We start from the raw sequence: 21,245 nt of genomic DNA, 5'->3' as shown, positions 1-21,245 counted from the left end.
TGGTCATCTTTGGCTACATTTTGGGTCTTTTGTGTTCTCCACTAGTAAGAAATCCACTGGTCTATCATCGTGACAGACTATAATGCTAATGCACAAAAGGCACACAGACACAGACAGACAGACAGACACAGATAGACAGACACAGAGACAGACACAGACAGACAGACACAGACAGACAGACACAGACAGACAGAGACACAGACAGACAGACACACAATTCTGGTGATGAAATAGGGTCAGTTTTACTCCTATCTCTTCTTGGTCCAAAAGGGAAAGGAGAGGATGAATTCATCACATTCTGGACCTCAGTGACTTGAGATGCCATCCCCAGTATATCTAGTACCACATGACAACCCTGTATAGAGGCTGGTTCCAGAAGATCAGTCTACATAGTGATAAAGATGGTGACACAGGATATTATGAGTGTTTTAGACCTATCAAAATCTGGGATTTATACAGAAAATAGCTTTGGTTTGTTCCAAATGAATAACTCTTCCAGTGCAAGATACTACCACTTTGGCTTACCTCAACATCCAAAGAGTTCACCAAGGTTGTGGTCAGTTTGGCTAATGCCTTGTAGAAATGTTTCTTAGAGTTCCTGTACTTGGTCTTGTTAATGCTGTTCTTACCATAACTAGAAACAACCCTCCTATTGGCAATTTGGATGCAGCTCTTCCATCTATTCAATGCCGTTGAGTCAAATTTTACTCCTGTAGTCACCCCATAAACAACTAACGTCATTATGAGTTTACTTGCTAAATAAGTAACGGAAGTAAGTTGTCAGGCCTTTCATCCATGTTATACACAAACTGTTCACATACCTATGGACAATTTAGAGTCAGCATCCCACCTTCTGCATGCGTATAAGATGGAGAAAATAATCAGAGTATCCTGAGAACACAGGGAGGACATGCGTGCACCACACTGAAGGCATCCCAGCTGAGAATCAAACCACATGACCACATGCTTTGAGGTAAAAATTCTACTCATTGTGTCACTAATACAGTCCCTAGAAGTCACCATTAATTGGAAAAACCTCTCTGACTCAGGAACAGGAGAAGTTCTTCAAAAGGTGTGGAGTTGGATACTCTGCATTGTTGGTCATTACTGCCACTGTAGACAGCTAGAGAAGTCACAGCTTTAGTCTCCTAGGTGAAGATGCAATGCAGTGTCCATGCATTGGGTCTGATGTACCTTCTAGAACTCATGGTAGCCACAATGTTCATGGTGCTACCTTTATGCCTAAGACTGTAGGTGTTGCACTCAATGTTAAGGAGTCAATGGTTTTAGAACTATGACATCCTCCAGGATCTGCTGTTGATGGTAGACCCTCTACTACTGGGCTGGAATAATGAGCTGGCTTTACAAATGGGAAGATGAGCCCCTCCTTACTACAGCTTAACACACTAAGTATTGATTTGAGGTCCATACCTGGTATGTTGGTTAACCCATCTAAACTCTCGCATGATGAAAGGTGTGTGAGCCCCCCTCCCCCCCACACAGACACACTGGGAGCTCGCTCCACATTAACTATCCGAGCTAACAGCAGTAGTCCTTGCAATAAAAGCCTTGGATTCATATTTTCTTCTATCTGACTATATTTTTTGTGAAATGTAATCAAACAAGAGGAAATAAGTATGTTGCCCTTGTATAAGGAAGGGGTGTTTGTTTGGCACTGGTAACAAACAGGGGCAGCTTCCACTTAAAAGTTTTCATGTTAAGAGAAGGAAAAGATGTGGAAGATGCCCTGAGCTAGGTCTCCAGCCCTCACATGAATCCTGCATTCAGACTCAGTTTATTCTAGGTCTTTCAAACATTGGGCATGCCATTGATCTGTCAGGTTGCTACCCAATAAAATTCAATCCTAGCAGGAGAAGATGGAGGTAGTCGTAGACATATCCTATGTTTCATGTTAGGGAAGGTGCTGCACTTTTTGCCATTCCTGATTACACTCTTCAAAGCAAAGTTCTGGAAAAGATGCCAAAACTCAGTCTTATTGCCCCCAGGTGGATACAATGGACATGGTTTTAGCCTTTAGGAACCACTGGCATGCAGGAAACTATCCTGCTAGCCATGTATGTCTTGCATACCTGGGGAAGGGAATCAACTACACTTCAATGGCTGGTTCTTTATGTATATCTTTATATTTCACTGAAGTTACCACTGAGAGTCCATGGAGTGATTAAGACAACCAAGAAGCCTTCTGCTTGGCAACCCTATGCCACCATATGGAAAAGCTTTGCAACTTGAATAAACTGTTGCTCTGTTTCACACTAGTCATTTATCTTCAGCAGGTTCTGAACTATCTCAGGCTCTTGGATGACCTGAGTCTGCCTTCCACACCCAAGGTGCATGTACACTGTTTCTCTGCATCATGTCATGATTGTGGGCATAACTGTAGCCTAGTTCTGCTTTCTAAGAAATCCCTTTAGGAAATGCTGCATCTGCATTCTCCCAGTGAGTAGCTGTCCCCCACAGGATCTGACCTTTATGACAGACAGACTTGCCTTCTCGCTGTCTGATCCTCTAAATGCAATGGAGTTAAAGTTAATTTCTTGAATAAGTCATTCTTGCTGGCCATCACTTTTGGACATCACATGTTGGAGTTTTAGGTCCTTATGTTTTACGGAACCATATCTGCTTTTTCGTTAAGACAGACTGTGCCACAGACTGCATCCATGGATTTGGAGATTGTCCTGAATCAGTCCATTCATCTCACAACAATCTTTGTGGCAGCAGGAACCAGAGACAGATGGCCCATTACACACCTGCCAAGCACCATTAGTTCATGTGCTTCATGAAGATGATGCACACATTAAGTTTGCAGATGGCAGAGTAACAATTACCACTGCATACATTCCAGGTGGATTTTCAACTGCATTTTCTTACCATTAGTTGGCCAACAATGAACTAGCAAATGCAAATCCTTGTCTGCATGTAGAATGGTTGCATTCAATTCTTCCTTCAAGAACGACAGTTGTGTTGTGGTCACATGATCTGCACATTCTTCAGCAATTGACTGCATCAGTGTCAATTTAGAATTTGGCTATTTTTGTGAACTTTGTTTCCAGGACTAAATCATCTTAATTCCAGCTTAGGGCATTCAAACTCCTCCTGTCACCATAGTTTGAGATTCCATATAATCAAGGACCCATTAAGATATAACAGATGTGTTCTTACTGCATCAGTTGAACTACTAGATGACCCTCATTAATGGGTAAGGAATACCTTTGTGTCATCCTCTCCTGGATGACTGGTCTTCCTATCAGCAGATGCTAATAGAGTTTCCTTTAAGTTGGACAAGTATGTAGTTTTAAGTCACTGTGTAATAAAGTGCTGCCAAATCTACATACACTGTTATGTACTGAGTTGCAGTGGATGGACAATAATAGCATATTGTGGCATACTGCCATGCTTTGAGAATTAAAGCACTTACTTAGAGGTAGCATTATGTCATGGTGTGTGTGTCAACCATGCACACAGGCATCCCTGAATGTGGAAATTTACTGAAAGAGATGCCAACCTCTGATTTTTGGACAAGCTGATCTCAGTCAAGAGTCCACCAAGAGACCACTAGTATATCAAGTGATTCATTACGAACATATCTGTTACAGTTTTTACTGGCATTGTAATTTTAAGTTTAGTCACAGTTTTATTCTCCTTAAGAAGTTATGTGTCTGGCATATTAGTAAAATTTGTTTGTTTCCGTACAGACCATTAAACTACTGTCATCAGGATACCATGCTTAGTGTGGCATGAAATTAAGTTTAACAGTTTTGGCTGCTTTACACATCATGGCTTAATATCCTTAAACCATTTTGGCTGGGTACATTGAACAGATTAATGAAAACACATTTACCATTCTGAATCTCTCATGCTTTCCAAAACTACATAACTATGTGAACCATGGCTTTGGTAAATTAAATAAAATGCCACACATTGCATAAATGATGAAGGTGTTTACACAAAATATTAAATATTATGACTTGATGATCAGCAGAATGCATGTGTGTGTGTTGGATTTTGATTAGACAATCCACTCACTTCTCTTTTCTTCCAGTTCACCTGGTGAGGGTCACCCTCACAGTAAATGAAGCAGAGCAGACCAGCCTTCACATTTATAAATCACATATGCCAAATACAGCTGTGGGAAATGTAGGTTAAATGAAGTACATAATCCCTTCAGCATGGACTAGATCTGGTCAGGATATAATCATGATGGACCAAGCTTAGTCATGGTGGTGACATGCCAGAACCTCCTCAAATAGCTCTTTTCATTGTGAAGGAGCAGTAGCTCTACTTTGACACTGTTCCAGATGTATGAGCACTTCTCTCTCTATCAAGGACAGCAAATCCAACGACCCCTACAGAGGAACATCCCTCTTGAAGTTTGTATTTGTGGTCTCCTGCTTTTTGGTCATTACTCACATCTTGCAACGGTAGAAGAGGAGTGGAGGGTAGTGTGGAATGACCTGTAAACTAAAAACTTTGTCTATGAACACACAGATGGGTTCATAGCACACAATATTATGACTGGTATCCTAATTGGTTTTGCTAGGATTGTACTGTATTTATCGCTGATAAACAAAAAAAAAAAAGACACAAATATACGTAATCACTCCCATTAAAGGAAGCTGTCCCCCTCTCCACACCTGAAGAATGCAGGCATGCTTTTTTTTCCTAGTACAGTACCATGTCCTAATATTTTGATATGTTTATTCTCATTCCTCTTGGCATTCAGCAGTGATTCACTCAATTGCATACAAGTGATCATGGTCTGATGAGGGAAAAGCACAATGTTGTCAACAAAGTTGCCACTTCTTTGTCCCCAGTCTGGATAGCCTCCAACACAAGGCTGCATCTTAATATTTTGTGAGTGAAAATCATGAATCAGCATGATGACAAGACATATCCTTGTACCCCTCTAAAACTATTCTGAATGCATTTATCTTCACGTTAAGAAAGAGGGCATGTATCTCAGGAGCATGCCCAATACAGGACAATGTCACAAGATTTCTCATAGTACTCAGTCATACGTCTTCCCTATATCCACAGAACAACTTCATATTTAGGTTTATAGGTTCACAGGATCATAGGCTATTGGCCAGAGGCCCTTATGAGCCCAGCCAAGAATTTCACCCATGTTCCCTCAAAGTCAGCAGCTGTTTATCCTGTCCAGCAGGGACACAGATGGGATCCCATGAGTATATTTTCTGTTTCACATCCAGTCGTCCAGATTCCTCTTAAATAGGGCTAGAGAGGTACTCTGCTTGACATGAAGAGGGAGTCTATTTCACAGATGGGGGCATCTTTGGGACACAAACCTATCCTGCCAACAAGTTCTATTAATGTCACAGAACAGGTCAAGGCCTTGCATGTGTGTTGTGTGAGCGGAGTTTGTCTTATGGATATGCAGCAACTCCATCAAGGCTGGGTCTGAAATGGCCTTGTATGCCAGACACAGGTCACCTCTGAGCAGTCTGTATGAGACTGAGTAGAGGGACAGGACTTTTAGCCTATCTGTATAGGATAGGTGTTTGAGACCCAGGATTTTCCTGGTCAGGAGCTTATGTGGTCTCTCCAGCTGCTGTATGTGCTTGGCAAGGTACATGCCGAATGGGGCACTGTACTCAATAATGGGTCTGATAAGGGAGGAGTACAGGGATGTTATGACCTCCTTGTTCCTGGATGAAATACCCTTATTTATGAGGTGGGCCATGTAGAAAGTCTTCCATACAATAGATGCAACGTGGTGGTCAAAAGTCAGGTTACTATCAACCTGGGTGCCCAAGTCCCTCACGACTGATTGCATGCTTAGTACATTGTTATTAATATGATAATAATGGGGATGACATTTTCCCAAAAGGGGATAATGATGCATTTCTTGGCATGCAGTTTGACACCATGCTTCAGGCACCAGTCATTAGTTTGGGTAAGGCCCTCTTGCAGGATGTTCACATCACTAGGGGAATTTAAGAGAGCACCGAGCTTGCAGTCATCTGCAAAAATGGTCAGCCACAGATCACTGGTTTTGGCTTGTACCTCAGAAAAATATATCTCAAACAGTAGAGACCCCAAGACCGATCCTTCAGGTACACAGCTCATCATTGGTCTACTAGAGGTGGCTTTCCCTACTTTGACGGACTGGGTTCTATCAGTGAGACAGTTAGCTACCCATCTAGTTTATCTATTACACCCGTGTGAAGAATAGTGTCAAAGGCTTTGGCTAGGTCAGAGTAAGTGGTGTGCACAGTCTTCTCCTCATCCATGGCTTTGGTGACTGTTTCAAATAAGACGACCAAGTTTAACAGGCATGATCTCCCTTTGACAAAACCAAACTGTGCGGGGTCAAGCATTTGAAGGTTGCCAATTTCCTTGTTTATAAGGTCCATGATAATGCGTTCCATGGCTTTGCAGATCAGGCTAGTTAGGCTGATGGGTCTATAATTGCCTGGGTCAGTGGATGCTCCACCTTTGTGTAGAGGGATGACAGTGGCTATCCTCCATTTAGCTGGGATGATGTCGGTGCTCAGGCTTTGGTTGAATAGGGTGTCTAATGCAGCTGAGAGCGCGTGCCTGATTTCATGTAGGATACAGCCAGGGATGTTATCAAGTCCCATGAAGACTGTCTTTTTTGCCTTTGAGAGGGCATTAAGGATCTGGTCAGTGGTGATGAGGAGAGGGGGGCAGGTGCAGGGGATGTCCTGGCTTACTGATGGGGGGACAGGGGGTGAAGTTTTCACTGAACCTGCCTGCCAGCAGGTTGACTATATCTATGGCATTTGTGTATGTGGTGTTATTGACCACCAGTTCAGAGCAGATTTGGGTGATGCCTTTGAGATTGTGGACATGTGTGAAGAAGGCCTTGTGATTGTCCTTGGTGGATGTGGCCAATTTGGACTCAAAGTTAGCCTTAGAGGATTTCACCAATGACCTTATTTTCTTGTTCAGACAAAGGAGAGATTGCTTCCATCTTGGCACCTGATCCTTCTTGGCCCTGGACAGCAATTTTTTCCTTCTATTATAGAGTTTGTTTACTTCTGCTGTCCGCCAGACAGGTTTGCTCTTCCTTGAAAAAGATGATTTGGTCCCGTCAGGTATTGCTGAGTCAATATAGCTATGTAGGTGCTCATATAGTTTTTTGGTGTAGGCTTGGACATTAGTGCTAGTTCCAGTTGAAGGAATGGTGGCTGTGAAGCTGCTTATACCTGCTCTGAGGAGATTGTAGTCAGCTTTGGAAAAGGTTTTTCGTTTGACCCTGACAAGGGGGGAGGGGGGTCAGGAGAGATGGTGTCTTCAAAAGTGATCGCTTTATGGTCGGATCTTATCAAGGGGGATGGCAATGTAGGAGTGCTACAGTGGCTACTTATGTTGATTAGGACCAGGTCCAGGATATTTTCACCTCTCGTAGAGGTGTTGACCATCTGATCCAATACATTGGCATTGATGAAGTCGAGGAATCTCTGGGCATTCATGTTTGGGCTAGAATAGTTCTTCCACTTTATGGTTGGGTAGTTAAAGTCACTCAGGATCAGGGTAGAGGGTTGAATCTTGATGAATTCAAGTAAGTCCAGATAGGTGGAGTGGACGTCCTGAGTCATGGTTGGTGGTCTGTAGCTATCTATAATTTGAATAGGTGTTTTGTCAACAGTTATCTGCACTTGGAGTGTATACTGTGTGTCATACCATTTCACTAGCCTGGAGGTGTGTATGTCTTTGATAAATATTGAAACTCTACCTCCTTTGGCTTTGTAGCCCTCCGTTTGGGGTATGAAAGTATGGCAGGATGAGTAACCTGGTAAGGTTGGGGTGCTCTCCACAGCTTTGAACCAGGTTTCAGTGACTGCACAAATGTCAACATCCTCCAGGGCAAGGAATGCTTGCAATGAATGCAGTTTCTTGCTAAGACTCCTAACGTTTAGCAGCATGACCTTTAAATTTCGTTTATAAGAATTTTTCATGTTGGCAATTTTGTGCTCATGACTTTTCCTAAAAAAAGGCACTATGAAGGAGGCAAGAGTCTTTGCCAGAAACCTAAAGTCCAGGGGAGACAGATGAAGGTGATCTCTGGCAAAATATCATGGTCTGTCAATCATGTCCGCCCAGGCTGTCAGGTACTGCATCCCTTTGGAATGACAAAAGAAACTAAGACAATTGTTAAGGTCAATCATTTTCTATTTGTATTGAGGTATCATTCTGGGTGATGGTAGGATGCTGCTTAAGGCTAGGGACATATATTCAGATAGCTCAATCATATCTCTCTTCATATAGTCCAGAGATGTATATCTGAAGTCATTCACATCAACACAGACTATGACAGTCATAACAGCACCTGTTGTTAAGAGACTTGAGTGCGTGTGTGATATGGCAGATTCTAGCACCTGACAAGCAACTTACTGTGACTTTCTCCTTGTCTAGCCTGGTGAGGGGCACATCTGTGTGTCTCACGACAGAGTGTTCTATGACTAGAATGTTGGGTTGGTGGTTGGGCCTTAGAGGCTGTGAGACACAGACTTGTGTCCTATGTGTGATGCTTGGTGCTGTGGGTTGTGATGTGTATGTGTGTTTTTGCTTCAGCAGTCTCTTTTGTTTAGGTATGTTTTTATTGAGAACCCCCTCATAAGTAGGAGTGTGTTGTACAGATGTGGGTTGTGTTAGAGGTGTGGTGTTTGTAGTATTTGTGCAGACAACCTTCTCAGTGCCAGATGTACTGGCTTGTGACTGAGACAACAAGGATTCTAGGTTCTTAATGTGATTGCATCTCTCACATAGTGTTCCTAGGTGGTAGTAGTAGAGGGTTGTCTGTGTACATAAGGCAATTGCTACACTGTCTCAGGATGCCCATATCAACCACACTAGCAGGAGAAACCATAGGAAATTGTCTATCCATGGTTATCAGAATCTGTGGAAGAGTGGTTAGGGATAGTAGAGTGGGTACTATCTGAGGAGAGAACCTATAGGTGTGAGTATGGCTGGATAAAATCAATACAGTAGCTGCAGACAAGGGTCTCACTCACACAGGAGTGCTGGTAAGAGAAAAAAATTCAACTGGGATACCTCACAAAGGGTTACAACAGCACAGTGGCAGCGCACAATGGGCAAACTAGCACAGACCCCCGCAAATGCTGGGTTTAAATACCACAAAAACGAAAGTAAAATGGAAACACTGGAAATGACCAATCAACACTTGTCCCTGAGCTCTTAGCCCAACACCCTATGCCAGACCAGTTCCAACCAGTTCACTTACTCCCACTAAGTGCAGGCAGGCCCTGGCCAACACAAGATGTTGTAGCAGGAAACACAGGAATCACCCAAACAGATCTGAATACAGCAAAACCTGTAACCAGACTATGCTAAAGATATTTAAACTCTGTTTAGGTCAATTTAACACAGGAGAACAGATACACACTTAAATATAACAGCAGAAAACTGATTTAGACAAATTAACCAATAAAAAAGCTCAAAACGGAGCCCTGTTCTAGCAGTCAATCAGACAAGTTCTAACTGCACACTCCTGCCACAAGAGTGCAGGGGAACCCTCTCAAAAAAAAGATGGCCCAGATTAGTACTCAAGTTATACAAACAAAGCTAGATTCAGCAGATCTAAATCTAGTCTATGCTACAGCAAACAAGGCGCACCAATTTCAGAAAGAAACTGTTCCAATAAATAGGCACAATAAGTCTTTAACCAGCAATTTCCAGCTCAGAAGGGCAGAATCTACCCTCTCCTCCCACAAGAGTGCAGACCACAAATCTTAATGTAAAATAACTGTCCTGAAGCCCAAGTGCTTAAACCAGAACCAAGACACCTTTAGAATAACAAACATTAAGCCTTCAGCCAGTAACTCCCAACTTAGAAGGATATAAGGTACCTCTCCTGCCTCAAGAGTGCACATCACAAACCTTCTCAATGTAAAACAACTGGGCTGAAGCCCAAGCGCGTTAACCAAAAGGCTTAGAATAGCAGTTATAATAAAGGCAGCAGAATAAATGCAACTGAGTACTTTTAAGAACAGGCAGCAAAAGGAAGTAGGAAGAAACACAAACACAGTAAAAGCAGATGAATAACGTGCAATTTTTTTTAGGTTAAGTGGGAAGGGATGAAACATGATAATTTAAGGTTGAGAAACTAAGGAGGGGTGGACCTTCCCAAATTATCTCTCTCTCTACTCAGTAGAATAAGCTGATTAGATGAGACTGAGAGGAGTGTCCAAAATGAGATTTATAGAAGGGGCGGGCAACTCAAAAGCTACCAAATTTAAGAACACAACTAGGACTGGGCATAGGGCGGCCACGGTGGTGCAGTGGTTAGCACTGTCGCCTCACAGCAAGAGGTTCTCCGGTTCAATCCTTGGCTGGGGTGCCTTCTGTGTGGAGTCTGCATGTCCTGCCTGTGGTCGCGTGGGTTTCCTCTGGGTGCTCCAGTTTCCTCCCACATCCCAAAGACATGCTATAGGTGGATTGGACACTCCAAATTGGCCCTAGATGTGAGTGTGTGCCTTCAGTGGAAGGTTGGGCGCCGGGCTGGCAACTCGACACTGTAAAAACTCCACTGCCAATCATGAGCAGACAGGTGATCTGCTGTGGCGACCCCTAACCGGGAAAAGCCGAAAGAAGAAGAACAAGAACTGGGCATGTGTGAGGGGGAACTCTTAAAACTGCAACAGAACAGAAACCTTAAAACAAAACAAATGTAATACTAGAATAAGATACAAAATAGAAGTGAAAAAACTTAAATAAAGAGCTTCAAATCAAAATTAAATGCAGAGATGAGTGATACTCAAAGCAATGCAGACCACACAAACACTTCAGCTAACTCCCATAATAACCCACTCATCTGCACAAGCCTATGTACTGAACAAAATCTGAATTTTCTTCCTGAATCAGAGATTCAACTTCCGGTTCTCTATCATGTGCTTTTCCTGGAAAAGTTGCAAGTATTATCCCAATAGTAGAAACACCTACTGGAATCATTCTTAACAATGGGAACAACTGCTTTAGTACCCAGTCATTTTCCTTTCCAGAGAAGTTAAGCTTGATTCCCTAAAGTTGGAAAACACCTTCTGGTATCACTGTTAACTATGGGGACCAACATTTCAGTACCTAGTCACTCTGACATACATACTTTTCCATGGAAGCCAATAAGCGTGCTCCATATAGATGGAACACACCTGCAAGTATTGCTATTTCTCTTAGCTATGGTGACCACCACTTTAGTATCCACTGAAGAGATGCTGTTCCCATCTGTTTGGCAACATTCAAATATGTCAGCAATACTAGACAGGCCCTGTTCAGCGATTCCAGCATCTACAGCATGATTGCATCTACCCCTTCAGATTAATTTAACAAACATAGCAAACACAACAGGACATAAAGCATTAACATTTGCTACAAACCAATTATAGTCAAAATCACACCATGAATTTTCAGATATTTGTTCTTCCTCAGATTAACTCACAACATAAAAGCCACCATATTTATATTAAACATGATCCATATCATTTATTTGATTGGTTACATCCAATATTTGTTCCAGCATTACTTCCTCACTTTATATTAATTCACACTATAGCATACATAAATGCCAATAACAAATGTCTCTGGCTGACTACGTTTGCAGATGACTTTGCAAGCTAGGAGCACTCACTGAATCCCCAAATGACTTAGCCATCCCACAGGAAGATTGGTTCCAAAAATAACTGATGCCACAATTATGCACGGAAACTAAATGCCAAAAAATTGCATTACTGTATCCTTCGGGAAGTCATCCACCTCAGGGAACTATTACACTGACCCACTTGTTTGGGCTTTGGGAAGTTATGTGGACCTAACAGTACAGGTTGCTTCATCAGATCTCAGTGTGAAAGTGCTTATCTCTTTTTCTATGAATAAAAGTTTTACATGGTCCTTGCTGTGTTTAACTGGTTTTTCATGTTGCTTTTACTAGAAACCAGTTTTTATCCATTTCAGCTGGATTTTTTTGCTTTGACTGGAGAGATACCTTGAAGGAGCAAAACATAATAGTTGCTTTCTCTATAGTTTTGCTTAAGCACACTTGTTAATGATATTTCTAAGGAGACAAAATGGAAAAAATGTAATCAGTATTCTGATACGAAGGAAAAAAACTGGCACAATACTGGTTCCCCTGTCTAAAACAGTTATTCTTTCTAATCACTGTACAGTGAAAGAATGTGTGTTCTACTAATGCTATAACCATGAAAGAGAATCATAATATTTTATTTATATTTATTTTCCGGAGCAGAGCACTGATCTCCATAGACTTTCTTTAAACTCAGCTTGGGAGCGGTGTCTGGTTAAGTGACTTGCACACAGTCACACAGTTAGACAATGAAGGCTGGGGGAATCAAACCTTGCACCTCTGGACAAGAGGAAACCGCTCATTAACAACTCCTTAATCCTGTACAGCAACTGCCAGACAAGTGGCAGTAATAGCAAGTAAAAGAAGAATGAATGTGCATTCTACACGTACCTGCAATACTAGGGAGAAGAGAAGGGGTGAGGTCATTTACAGTTTTGAGATAATACCTGTTAGAATATAATTTTGACTTGCCTTCCTGAAGCCGTTTATTCAGTGGTTTACGCACAGTTGATTGAATGGTTTCTACAAAGTGGTCAGCATACTTTCTTATCTTTTCAAATGTTAATGGGACTGGATGTAGTTCTTCTGCTGGTTTCTGATGTAGTAGAATTTCCTTTTCCGCTGCTACAACATCCTGTAAAAGAAACGTTTTAACACTATAAAGAACTAAAGTTTTTTTTGTCAGATAAAATACTACTATTATATTATTTATTTTATTATACCTAAGTTTTTGATGTTCAATTATGTATCCCATGAAGTAAAATTTAATTTTACCCAAGATTTTAAAGCTGCAAATTAATGAAAAAAAACACTTGTTGGGATTCTAAATAGACTTAAACTGCACTACTCAAAGTCTTTGGAGTAATTAAAGGGCAGCATATTGTTTTTTAGGGTAAATAAAGGGGCAATGTAACAAGAGTTCTTGTAATATATGCATGTCAGTTGTAACATCAACTATGCAGATTTATAGATAAAGCAATCGTGCAGAATTTTTTTGCTTTGTTTACATATTAATTATACACACACATAGATGTATGTATATGTGTAGATGTATATTTATATCTATATACATACACATATGAATGTGTACATGTATATGAATGTGTATATTTACATGTGTACATATACGTATGTAAATGTATATGCATGTGCATGTTTGGCTACATACACACTGTTCCCAAGTGTGCACACCTCTGTGACTTGTTCATTAATCTCTGTTAATAAGGGTCTACTACAAATGCTCACCAGATACCTGCTCACTGACACTTACTGGAGAAAGCAGGTGCTCTAACTCCCACTAGTCTGATCTCCTGTTCTTGTATAGCTCTCCCAACACCCAATCCTATAAAATACATAGCCTTACCAGAACCTAAACCATAAACCTAAAACTCCCAACCAATTCCCAACTTGCCTCCTTGATCCTTAATCCTAAACCTTCATTCCAACTCTGAAGTTTGATTGCTCCCTAAACATAAAACTCAACCCCCCCACCTAAACAAATTCCCCAATCACTCCCTAACCCTAAAACTCCCTTCCCACTCCCTAAACCTAAAACTCCAAGCCCCCCTCCCTAAAGTCAAATTCCGCAACTGCTCCCTAATCATAAAACTCCATTCTCATGCATTAAACCTAAAACTCAAATGCCATCCTTAAGCATAAGTTCCGTGATCACACTCCCTCCCTGCTTCCTAACCCTACATTGCCCTCTCAACACCCACTCCTTTAAACTACCCAACCCTACCAAAACAAACCCTGAACCTAAAATCACATCCAGTTTCCAACCTGACTCCTTGGTTACTTACCCTAAACCTGCACTCCACCTCCCTAACTCTAAAGTCCCAGATTGCTCCCTAAACATAAAACTCCGACAGCCTCCCAAAACAAATTCTCCAACTGATTCCCAACTCCAGATCTACCTTCCCACTCCCTAAACCTAAAGCTACAACCCCCTAAACCTAAATTCACCAATTGCTCCCTAACATGAAGACTCCCTCCCAATCCTTAAACCTAAAACTCCAACCCCCCCTAAACCTAAACTCCTCAATCCCTCCCTAACCCTAAAACAACCTTCTCTCTTCCTAAACCTAAAACTCAACCTCTTCCCAAAGAATAAGTTCCTTGATTGCTCCCTATACCTAAATCTCAAACCCCCCTCTCCTCCCCTAATCCTAAATGCCCCAAACTCACATTTTAGTTCAAGCACGAGCAGCAGCTTAGCTGACCTACAAAGTGCTGGAGTCCCTGGCTAAAAGACAGTGATTTTTGAGCACTTGAGACACGAACACCTGTAGAGAATCCATTAATAATCATTATTCTGACACCACTGACATTACTTGTGTGTCATCATTTTCATGTGTATACATATGCATAACTAATTTTTATAACTATAATTATAAACAATCAGGAATCTATCCTATTGTATATATTACAGAAACCTGTTATCAGTGTCATACTTTCACCCTGCCAGTAGACTGGAACACAGTTCAGATATACCAGGACCATCCACTACAATGACATTACAGATTTTTTTTCACTTTGTTTTATTTACCCGCTCCATTACATTCTGCCCAGGAGATTCTAGTCAGCAGTTTATAACCCGCTACCTGATCAGTAAAGCAACAGAGACATAATGCCAGCACATTCTACTGGAAAAAATTGCTCTGAACACCATGCACTACACAAAAAGCAATGTCTTTCAGCTTTTCCTGGTTAGGAATCACCACAGTGGCTCATTGGTCCACAGACTGATTGGGAGTGATGTTTTTATGGTTTTGAGTTGCCAGCCTGGTGCCCAACCTTCACAGAAGGCACACACACACACGCACCTACCTGCATGTATTTAAAACTCACTCAACCTCAGGGAGGATATGCAGACTCTACACAGAAGGCGTTCCAGCCAAGAATCAAACCGGAGAACCGCTTGCTGTGAGGCAACAATGCTAACTGCTGCACTGCCATGGCACCATACACTACACTCCAGAATACACGGTCAGCTCTTCTAGAATTACTTCCATAGCAGCTGCAATAGTTTTTTGTAAGAATATATAGTGCATTCACTCAACAGGCTGGATTTAATATTTCCCATTTGCATTTGCCAGTAAAGTCGGTATCTCTCTAGCTAGATGTCCTTTAAATGCAGACAGTTTCACTGATGATTCCTCTTTTTTCCCCAGATAGCACATCTCATACAGTACTATCCATATCTAGTCAGCTTACTTTGGCAACGCACATGGTTTCTTGATTTTAATGACCACTTAATAAAATGTGACATGATGCTTGTTGCAGGAGAAGCATTAATTTAAAATGAATTTATCTATCACAACTAAGGCCTCTTTTTACCATATTCACCCAGCCTATGTCTGGCAATGTATAGATGAAAAACAAATCTTCCTGACTGCCTCCTTATTTTAAGACAGAGCTGCCCTACAGGTCCATTTTTTCAGAGTTCAGTCATGCTCAGTCAAATAACTCTCTCCAATGTCTATTTTGCATTTCAGAAGGCATCCTTCCATTTGCATTCTAGATTAAATTTGTAGAAGATAATGTATAACCACACAGCAACATTCCATTAATTTATATGGGTTAAGTATCTTGAAAACCTTAGCTGGTAGTCTAAATGGTGTCAAAAATGTTAGCATGCTTGTGCTATTTTTGAGCACATGAATACTAATGAATTATGTAGCCAGTCATTATTTTACCTTGTTCTGCATCCGTTACCAACAGATGTGATGTGCATTAATATAAATAGAGAATTATGATTTGAATCTCCAATCACAGCCATCTTATTATGTGTTTGAGACACAGATGTCAAGAAATTTACCAGGAGAGTAAAGCATAAGAGGAGAACATTAGCATCCATGTCAAGAACACATATTGTGGGTAATGATCAGTGAGACCTGATCATAATTCTATATATTAATAGAGCTTTATCTGCTCCATGCATTATCAGTTGCAGAAAAAAGTGTATGAGCACCAAGTGTTTTACTGGCTTTCAAAGCAACACCCATCACTGGGAAACAGACAGCAAAAAGAAGCAAAGTGTCTCTCTGAAGAACAGATATCTTTAACAGCTGTTACACACTTTATTTTGCCACAGTTTGCATTTATAAGTATGGCAGAGTGAAGTATCTAACAGCTTTCAAATCTATGTCACCTTCTGTTGTTGTTCTTTGCTGAATGATGCTCATCAGTTTTTGGAATATAATCATGGCATTCCATGCCCTACATGGATATTTCAGATGTAAATCCCACTTGTAGGATATGGGTGCAGCTTATTCTCAGTCACTCATGAACAGAATATGCTTGCCTATCACTGTCTTTTCACAATTTACCACTAGCTATGGACATTGCAGAAATCAGCATCAACCCCCTTTATCCCATGGGGGCAGGGTGTCACATCAACAGTGGCCATAACCTACAGCCAGTGTTCACACCACTGAGTGGCTAGCCCCGCTGCCATTATTGTCCTATACCACACATGCATGATCTTAAACCTACACGCAGTTTAGAGTTTGTAGTCTATCCACCTCATGTCTTTGGAAATTGGGAGGAAACCGGAACAAATGGAGAATATCCCAGTCGAATACAGAGAGCACATGCACCTTAGCTGAGAATCAAACTAGAGAATATCTTGCTCTGAGGCAGCAACACTACCCACTGTACCCCAGTGCAAGCAAATCAGCTCACCTTGCTTCCTTTACCCCCATCACTATAAGCAAAATATGGTGTTACTGATTTACAACTAGTGATGCCACCCTGTTGCTCCATAAGACAGTAGATAGAGCTGGACTTGTCAGCACAGCTTACGTCACTTCCATGAAATAAAGTTTTATCAGAACTCACATCATCATCATCATCATGCTCTAAGGTTCATAGGTATATACTAGGCTAATGACCACTAGGTCCCTTATAAGCCTAGCCATGCAACTCAGATGTGACCCACACATTTGATTTATATAGGGAGTGATTTACTGAATACGTCTGTCCATCAGAGACATGGGCACCCGACCAGGGGTGAACTCCCAATTACCCATCCATTGGTCCAAGTTGTGATTAAATAGGGTTAGGGAGGAACTCTGCTTCACACAGAAGTGGGCCTGCTCCTCAGAATGGGAATATGAGAAACATAACTCTACTCATTGATGGCAAGCTCTGTTAACTTCTTAATAAAAAATGAGAAAATAAGTGCAACCCCACAATTTAATGTACACTAACTCAGATCATGCAAGAGTGAGGAACAGAAGAACATTCTTGACCCTTCTGTCTCTGATGTTACTGACACACACACACACACACACACACACACACACACACACACACACACACACACACACACACGCACTAATCTCATGTCTAGATTTCTTGCATTATGAGGTATGTTCTGTGTTCCCAGTCCTTCTCCCTTATACCACACAAACTACTGTAGGCGTTAAGTAATGCCCAGGATCCCCATTACAGGTGAAAAAGCAGTCCTGCACTATCTTAACAGTTAGTGCAGTTGGTTATTGCTGGTGTTTCCTGTGTTAAAGGTGCAGGGTTTAAAGCTTTTCAACAACCTTTGTAATTGTTTTTTTCAAACAGCTTGTATCCCTGGCAGCTAGTGGTGGGGTTGAGGGTTAATATGCTATGTGGGAGGTGGGATGATACAGAGTTGGAATCTGTTTTACTGCCTTTAAGGTACTTTGGTTTCTAGTGGTTCCGTGCTCCACTTTTTAAATTAAGTGCCTTTGAGGCATGTTGTAATGAGTATCACTGGTGACTAGTTTCCCCCTGACTCAAGTCTTCAGATTTATCCCTGGTGTCAAGTGGTTTCTCTCTCCCCAATCTCCGTAATGTTTAAATGCCATTAAAGCAAAACATTAATGGATATAATCCAGCAGAAACCAGTAAGGTGAATCAAAACCAAGCTCTATTCATAAAATAGATTTTATTTGGATAAACAACCATAAGCACTTTTGCAGTATTAAACTGCTTCTTCAGATTACAAAATTACTGCCATGCCTTCTCATTTATAAAGGTTTCTTAAAAATCACATGATACAACAATTACCTCTTAATGACATATGACTTTGATCCATAGTAAATATTCTAAAAACAATAAAATCATACAAAACAAAAACACATAAATACATATATAACATAGGCAAAAATAACAAAATGTAATGTAACGTAATCTCTTGAGAGTAAATGGATAATTAGGCTCAGAGCTGACACTGGCTTAGGTCTCGGTGATAAAGTCCTGATAAAACCTATGTTAACAGCACGTCCACTTGTTAGATTATTTTATTTTTTCAGCAGAGGCCTGGGGAGAAAAGCTCCACAAATTTACAACAAAATTGTAAATGAAAACCGTATTAAAAACAAAACATTAACATTTTCAAGCTGAAATAGTAAAAGCATAAAGATTATTTAGAGTGTAAGTTGATATTTAACTTAAGATATGTGCAGAAACAGTATGCAAAGTTTGTAAGTACAGCCAAGGTAGTTACAGTTAACGAAGATCATACAGGTAGTATACAAGCAGAAATATTTTTAAGACTGAATGGCAGATAATTAGATAAGATGACTAAGAGAGGTGACACTTAACAGAAATAAAATTAGTGAGGACAGACAGTAACCGATATAGGAGAGGAAGACAGCTGACAGAAGGCGAGTACAGAGGCATGACCAGTGACTTTTTAGGTAGGCTTTGGTGGCTGATTTAAATTCTTTGAGTCATTGAAGTGATCTAATTTCCAATGGGGGTTTGTTCCAAGAAATGGTAGGGAAGTAGTTGTATAGGTTTTGACCAATTTTGCTCTTGGGTTTATAGATTTGTAATAAGTCTTGGTCTGAGCTTCAGAGAGTACTAGAATGAATGTAGAAGGAGAATAGAGAAGACGAGTTGGAACAGAAAGTGATGGTTGGTATAAGACGGAGTGGATAATCTGAAGCTGAGAGAGAAGCTGGTGGGGTAATTCTAGCCAGTTTAAGCATTTTTAAAGAGAGACAGTGATGAAATTTCTATTTTTGATTCATAGCAAATATGGCCACTTTGTTATATGTAGTTTCTAGCTTAGTTAGGAGAGAGGTTTGTAGGTTGGTGAGGATCTCAGAGCTGTGTAATAGGTTTGGTAGGAGATAGGCACGAGAGAGGGAAACTTTAATTTTGTTTTAGAGGAACTTTTTATTTCTGTATAAGAGGCCAAGTTTTTGATGGGTTTCTTAATACAATTATTAACATACAAATCAAATTTCAGTTGGTCATCTCTCATGACCCCTAGAAGTTTTGTGTTGGGTTCAACTATGATAGGTGTTTTATTTAGAGAATGGATAACAAAAGAGGATTTAGGTGATTTAGGTTTTTGGGAAGAAAAGGTAAGAGTCTTTTTTAGGATTCAGAATTAGCTGGTTGACTGTTAGAAAGCCAGGTTTCAACAGAGTTGAAGGTTTTCTGAATAATAGAATTTAAGTCAGAGAGGGTGTCTGCTATGGTGATGATTGTACAGTCATCAGGATATTGGACGAGGGACGCCTGAGGGCAGGAGGACTAGAGTAGATTAGTAAAGATATTGAAGAGTAGTGGACCAAGAATAGATCCTTTGGGAACACCCATTTTGATAGGGAGAGCAGGGGAGAGAGAGCAGAAAGTCATTTTACCGATTGTAGTCTATCTGTGAGGTAGCTAGTAAAACAGGCAATGGTAGAGGTGGAGAAGTTAAGGTCAGTGAGTTTGTCCAGAAAAAAAGAAGTAGCAGACTGTATCAAATGCTTTAGAGAGATCTAGGAATAAGCATGAATACTAGTTTATTGTTATCTCTGGCCAGAGAAATAGTGCTGATAAAGGATAGGAGGGCACTAGTGGTGCTATGTTTTGAACAAAAGCCATATTGTGTGGGGGTGAGCAGATTTTTTTGAAGAAAGTGTTCCACGACTTGGTTATGCATGCATATTTCTAATATTTTTGAGAGAGGTGACAGGATGGCTATGGGTCTGAAATTAGAGATTTCTATGGAGTTACCTCCTTTGCATATAGGTAGAGTATACAATTCCTTCCAGATAGAGGGAACTTTTGATTCAGAGAAAGAACGGTTTATCAGTATAGAGACTGGGAGGGCTAGAGTCTCTGCTGCTGTCTGAAGGAAGTAGGGAGGTATATTATCAGCAGATGTAGAACAGGATTTTACTTTGCAAAATAGAGATTTAACGTAGCTGCTAGGAACTGGTTTAAGGGAAATTATGTTCGTAGAATTCTGACTAGAGGAGGGTCAGGTGGATTTGTAGTGTTAGAAGTAGAGGGGACATGTTTTCATGCAAAAGCACTATGAAATATCTGTCTCTGAATGATGAAAACGAATTGTGCACATTATGTATACTGTCATGGTAACCTTTCCTAATTTGAGGCAAATTCTAGTTTTCATTTGTTCTGCAATAGGTTCATAGGTTGGTACTAGGCTATCAGCCCTAGGGCCTATACAAGCCTAGCCATAACAATTCCTTGGCTATTTCTTCCCACACTATACTTCCCTGGACCCCTGTCTAGCAGGGCGACAGACGTGCCCCGGGGTGAAATTCCTTTCTCCCATCCAATCGTCAAGGTTCCTTTTGAAGAGGGCCAAAGAGGCACTCTGCTTGACATCTATGGGCAATCTATTCCAGAGTCTGGGGAGTCTCTGGGTCAGGAACCTATCCCTCCAGCATGTTTTGTTTATTGTGATGACAAGGTTTAGATCCCTGGAGCGTGTGGCTCTGAGAGATTGGGATTTCTATAAGTGTAGCATGTCCAACAGCTCTGAGTTTGACATGGCCTTGTATGTTAAGCAGAGATCACCTCTGAGTAGACAATATACGATAGAGTATAGCTGGAGGTTTTTAGGCGGTTAGCGTAAGGCATCTGCTTTAGGCCTGTGATTCTTTTAGTGAGGTATTTCTGTGGCTTTTCCAGTTGTTTCAGATGTCGGGGCACTGTATTCTATAATGGATCTAATGGATGAGTACAGTGGGACAATGACCTCCTTTTTTCTGGATGAAAAGCCCTTAGTGATGAGGTGTGCCACATAGAAGGATTTCCTGACTGTTGTGGTGGTGTGGTTATCGAAGGTAAGACCACTGTCCACCTGTCCCCCTAAGTCTCTTATCACACTTTCGGTGTTTAGTGTACTGCCACC

The 21,245-nt window shown here is 41.0% G+C and overlaps 1 protein-coding gene across 5 annotated transcripts in view; it reads right to left on the bottom strand.

Moving 5' to 3' along the window:
* Window positions 1-21,245, bottom strand: part of TRIM14 (tripartite motif containing 14) — an 823,939-nt gene that overhangs the window by 148,039 nt on the left and 654,655 nt on the right. For all 5 annotated transcript variants that reach the window (XM_044060947.1, XM_044060945.1, XM_044060948.1 and 2 more), the window contains one exon: window positions 12,572-12,734. In XM_044060947.1, the coding sequence (XP_043916882.1) occupies window positions 12,572-12,734 (163 nt within the window). The remainder of the gene's footprint in view (window positions 1-12,571; window positions 12,735-21,245) is intronic.

The sequence above is a fragment of the Protopterus annectens genome, chromosome 2.part0, assembly GCF_019279795.1.
Source record: "Protopterus annectens isolate FY-2018-M chromosome 2.part0, PAN1.0, whole genome shotgun sequence".
NCBI classification, from domain to species: Eukaryota; Metazoa; Chordata; order Ceratodontiformes; family Protopteridae; genus Protopterus; species Protopterus annectens.
This window is presented reverse-complemented; position numbering and strand designations above follow the sequence as displayed.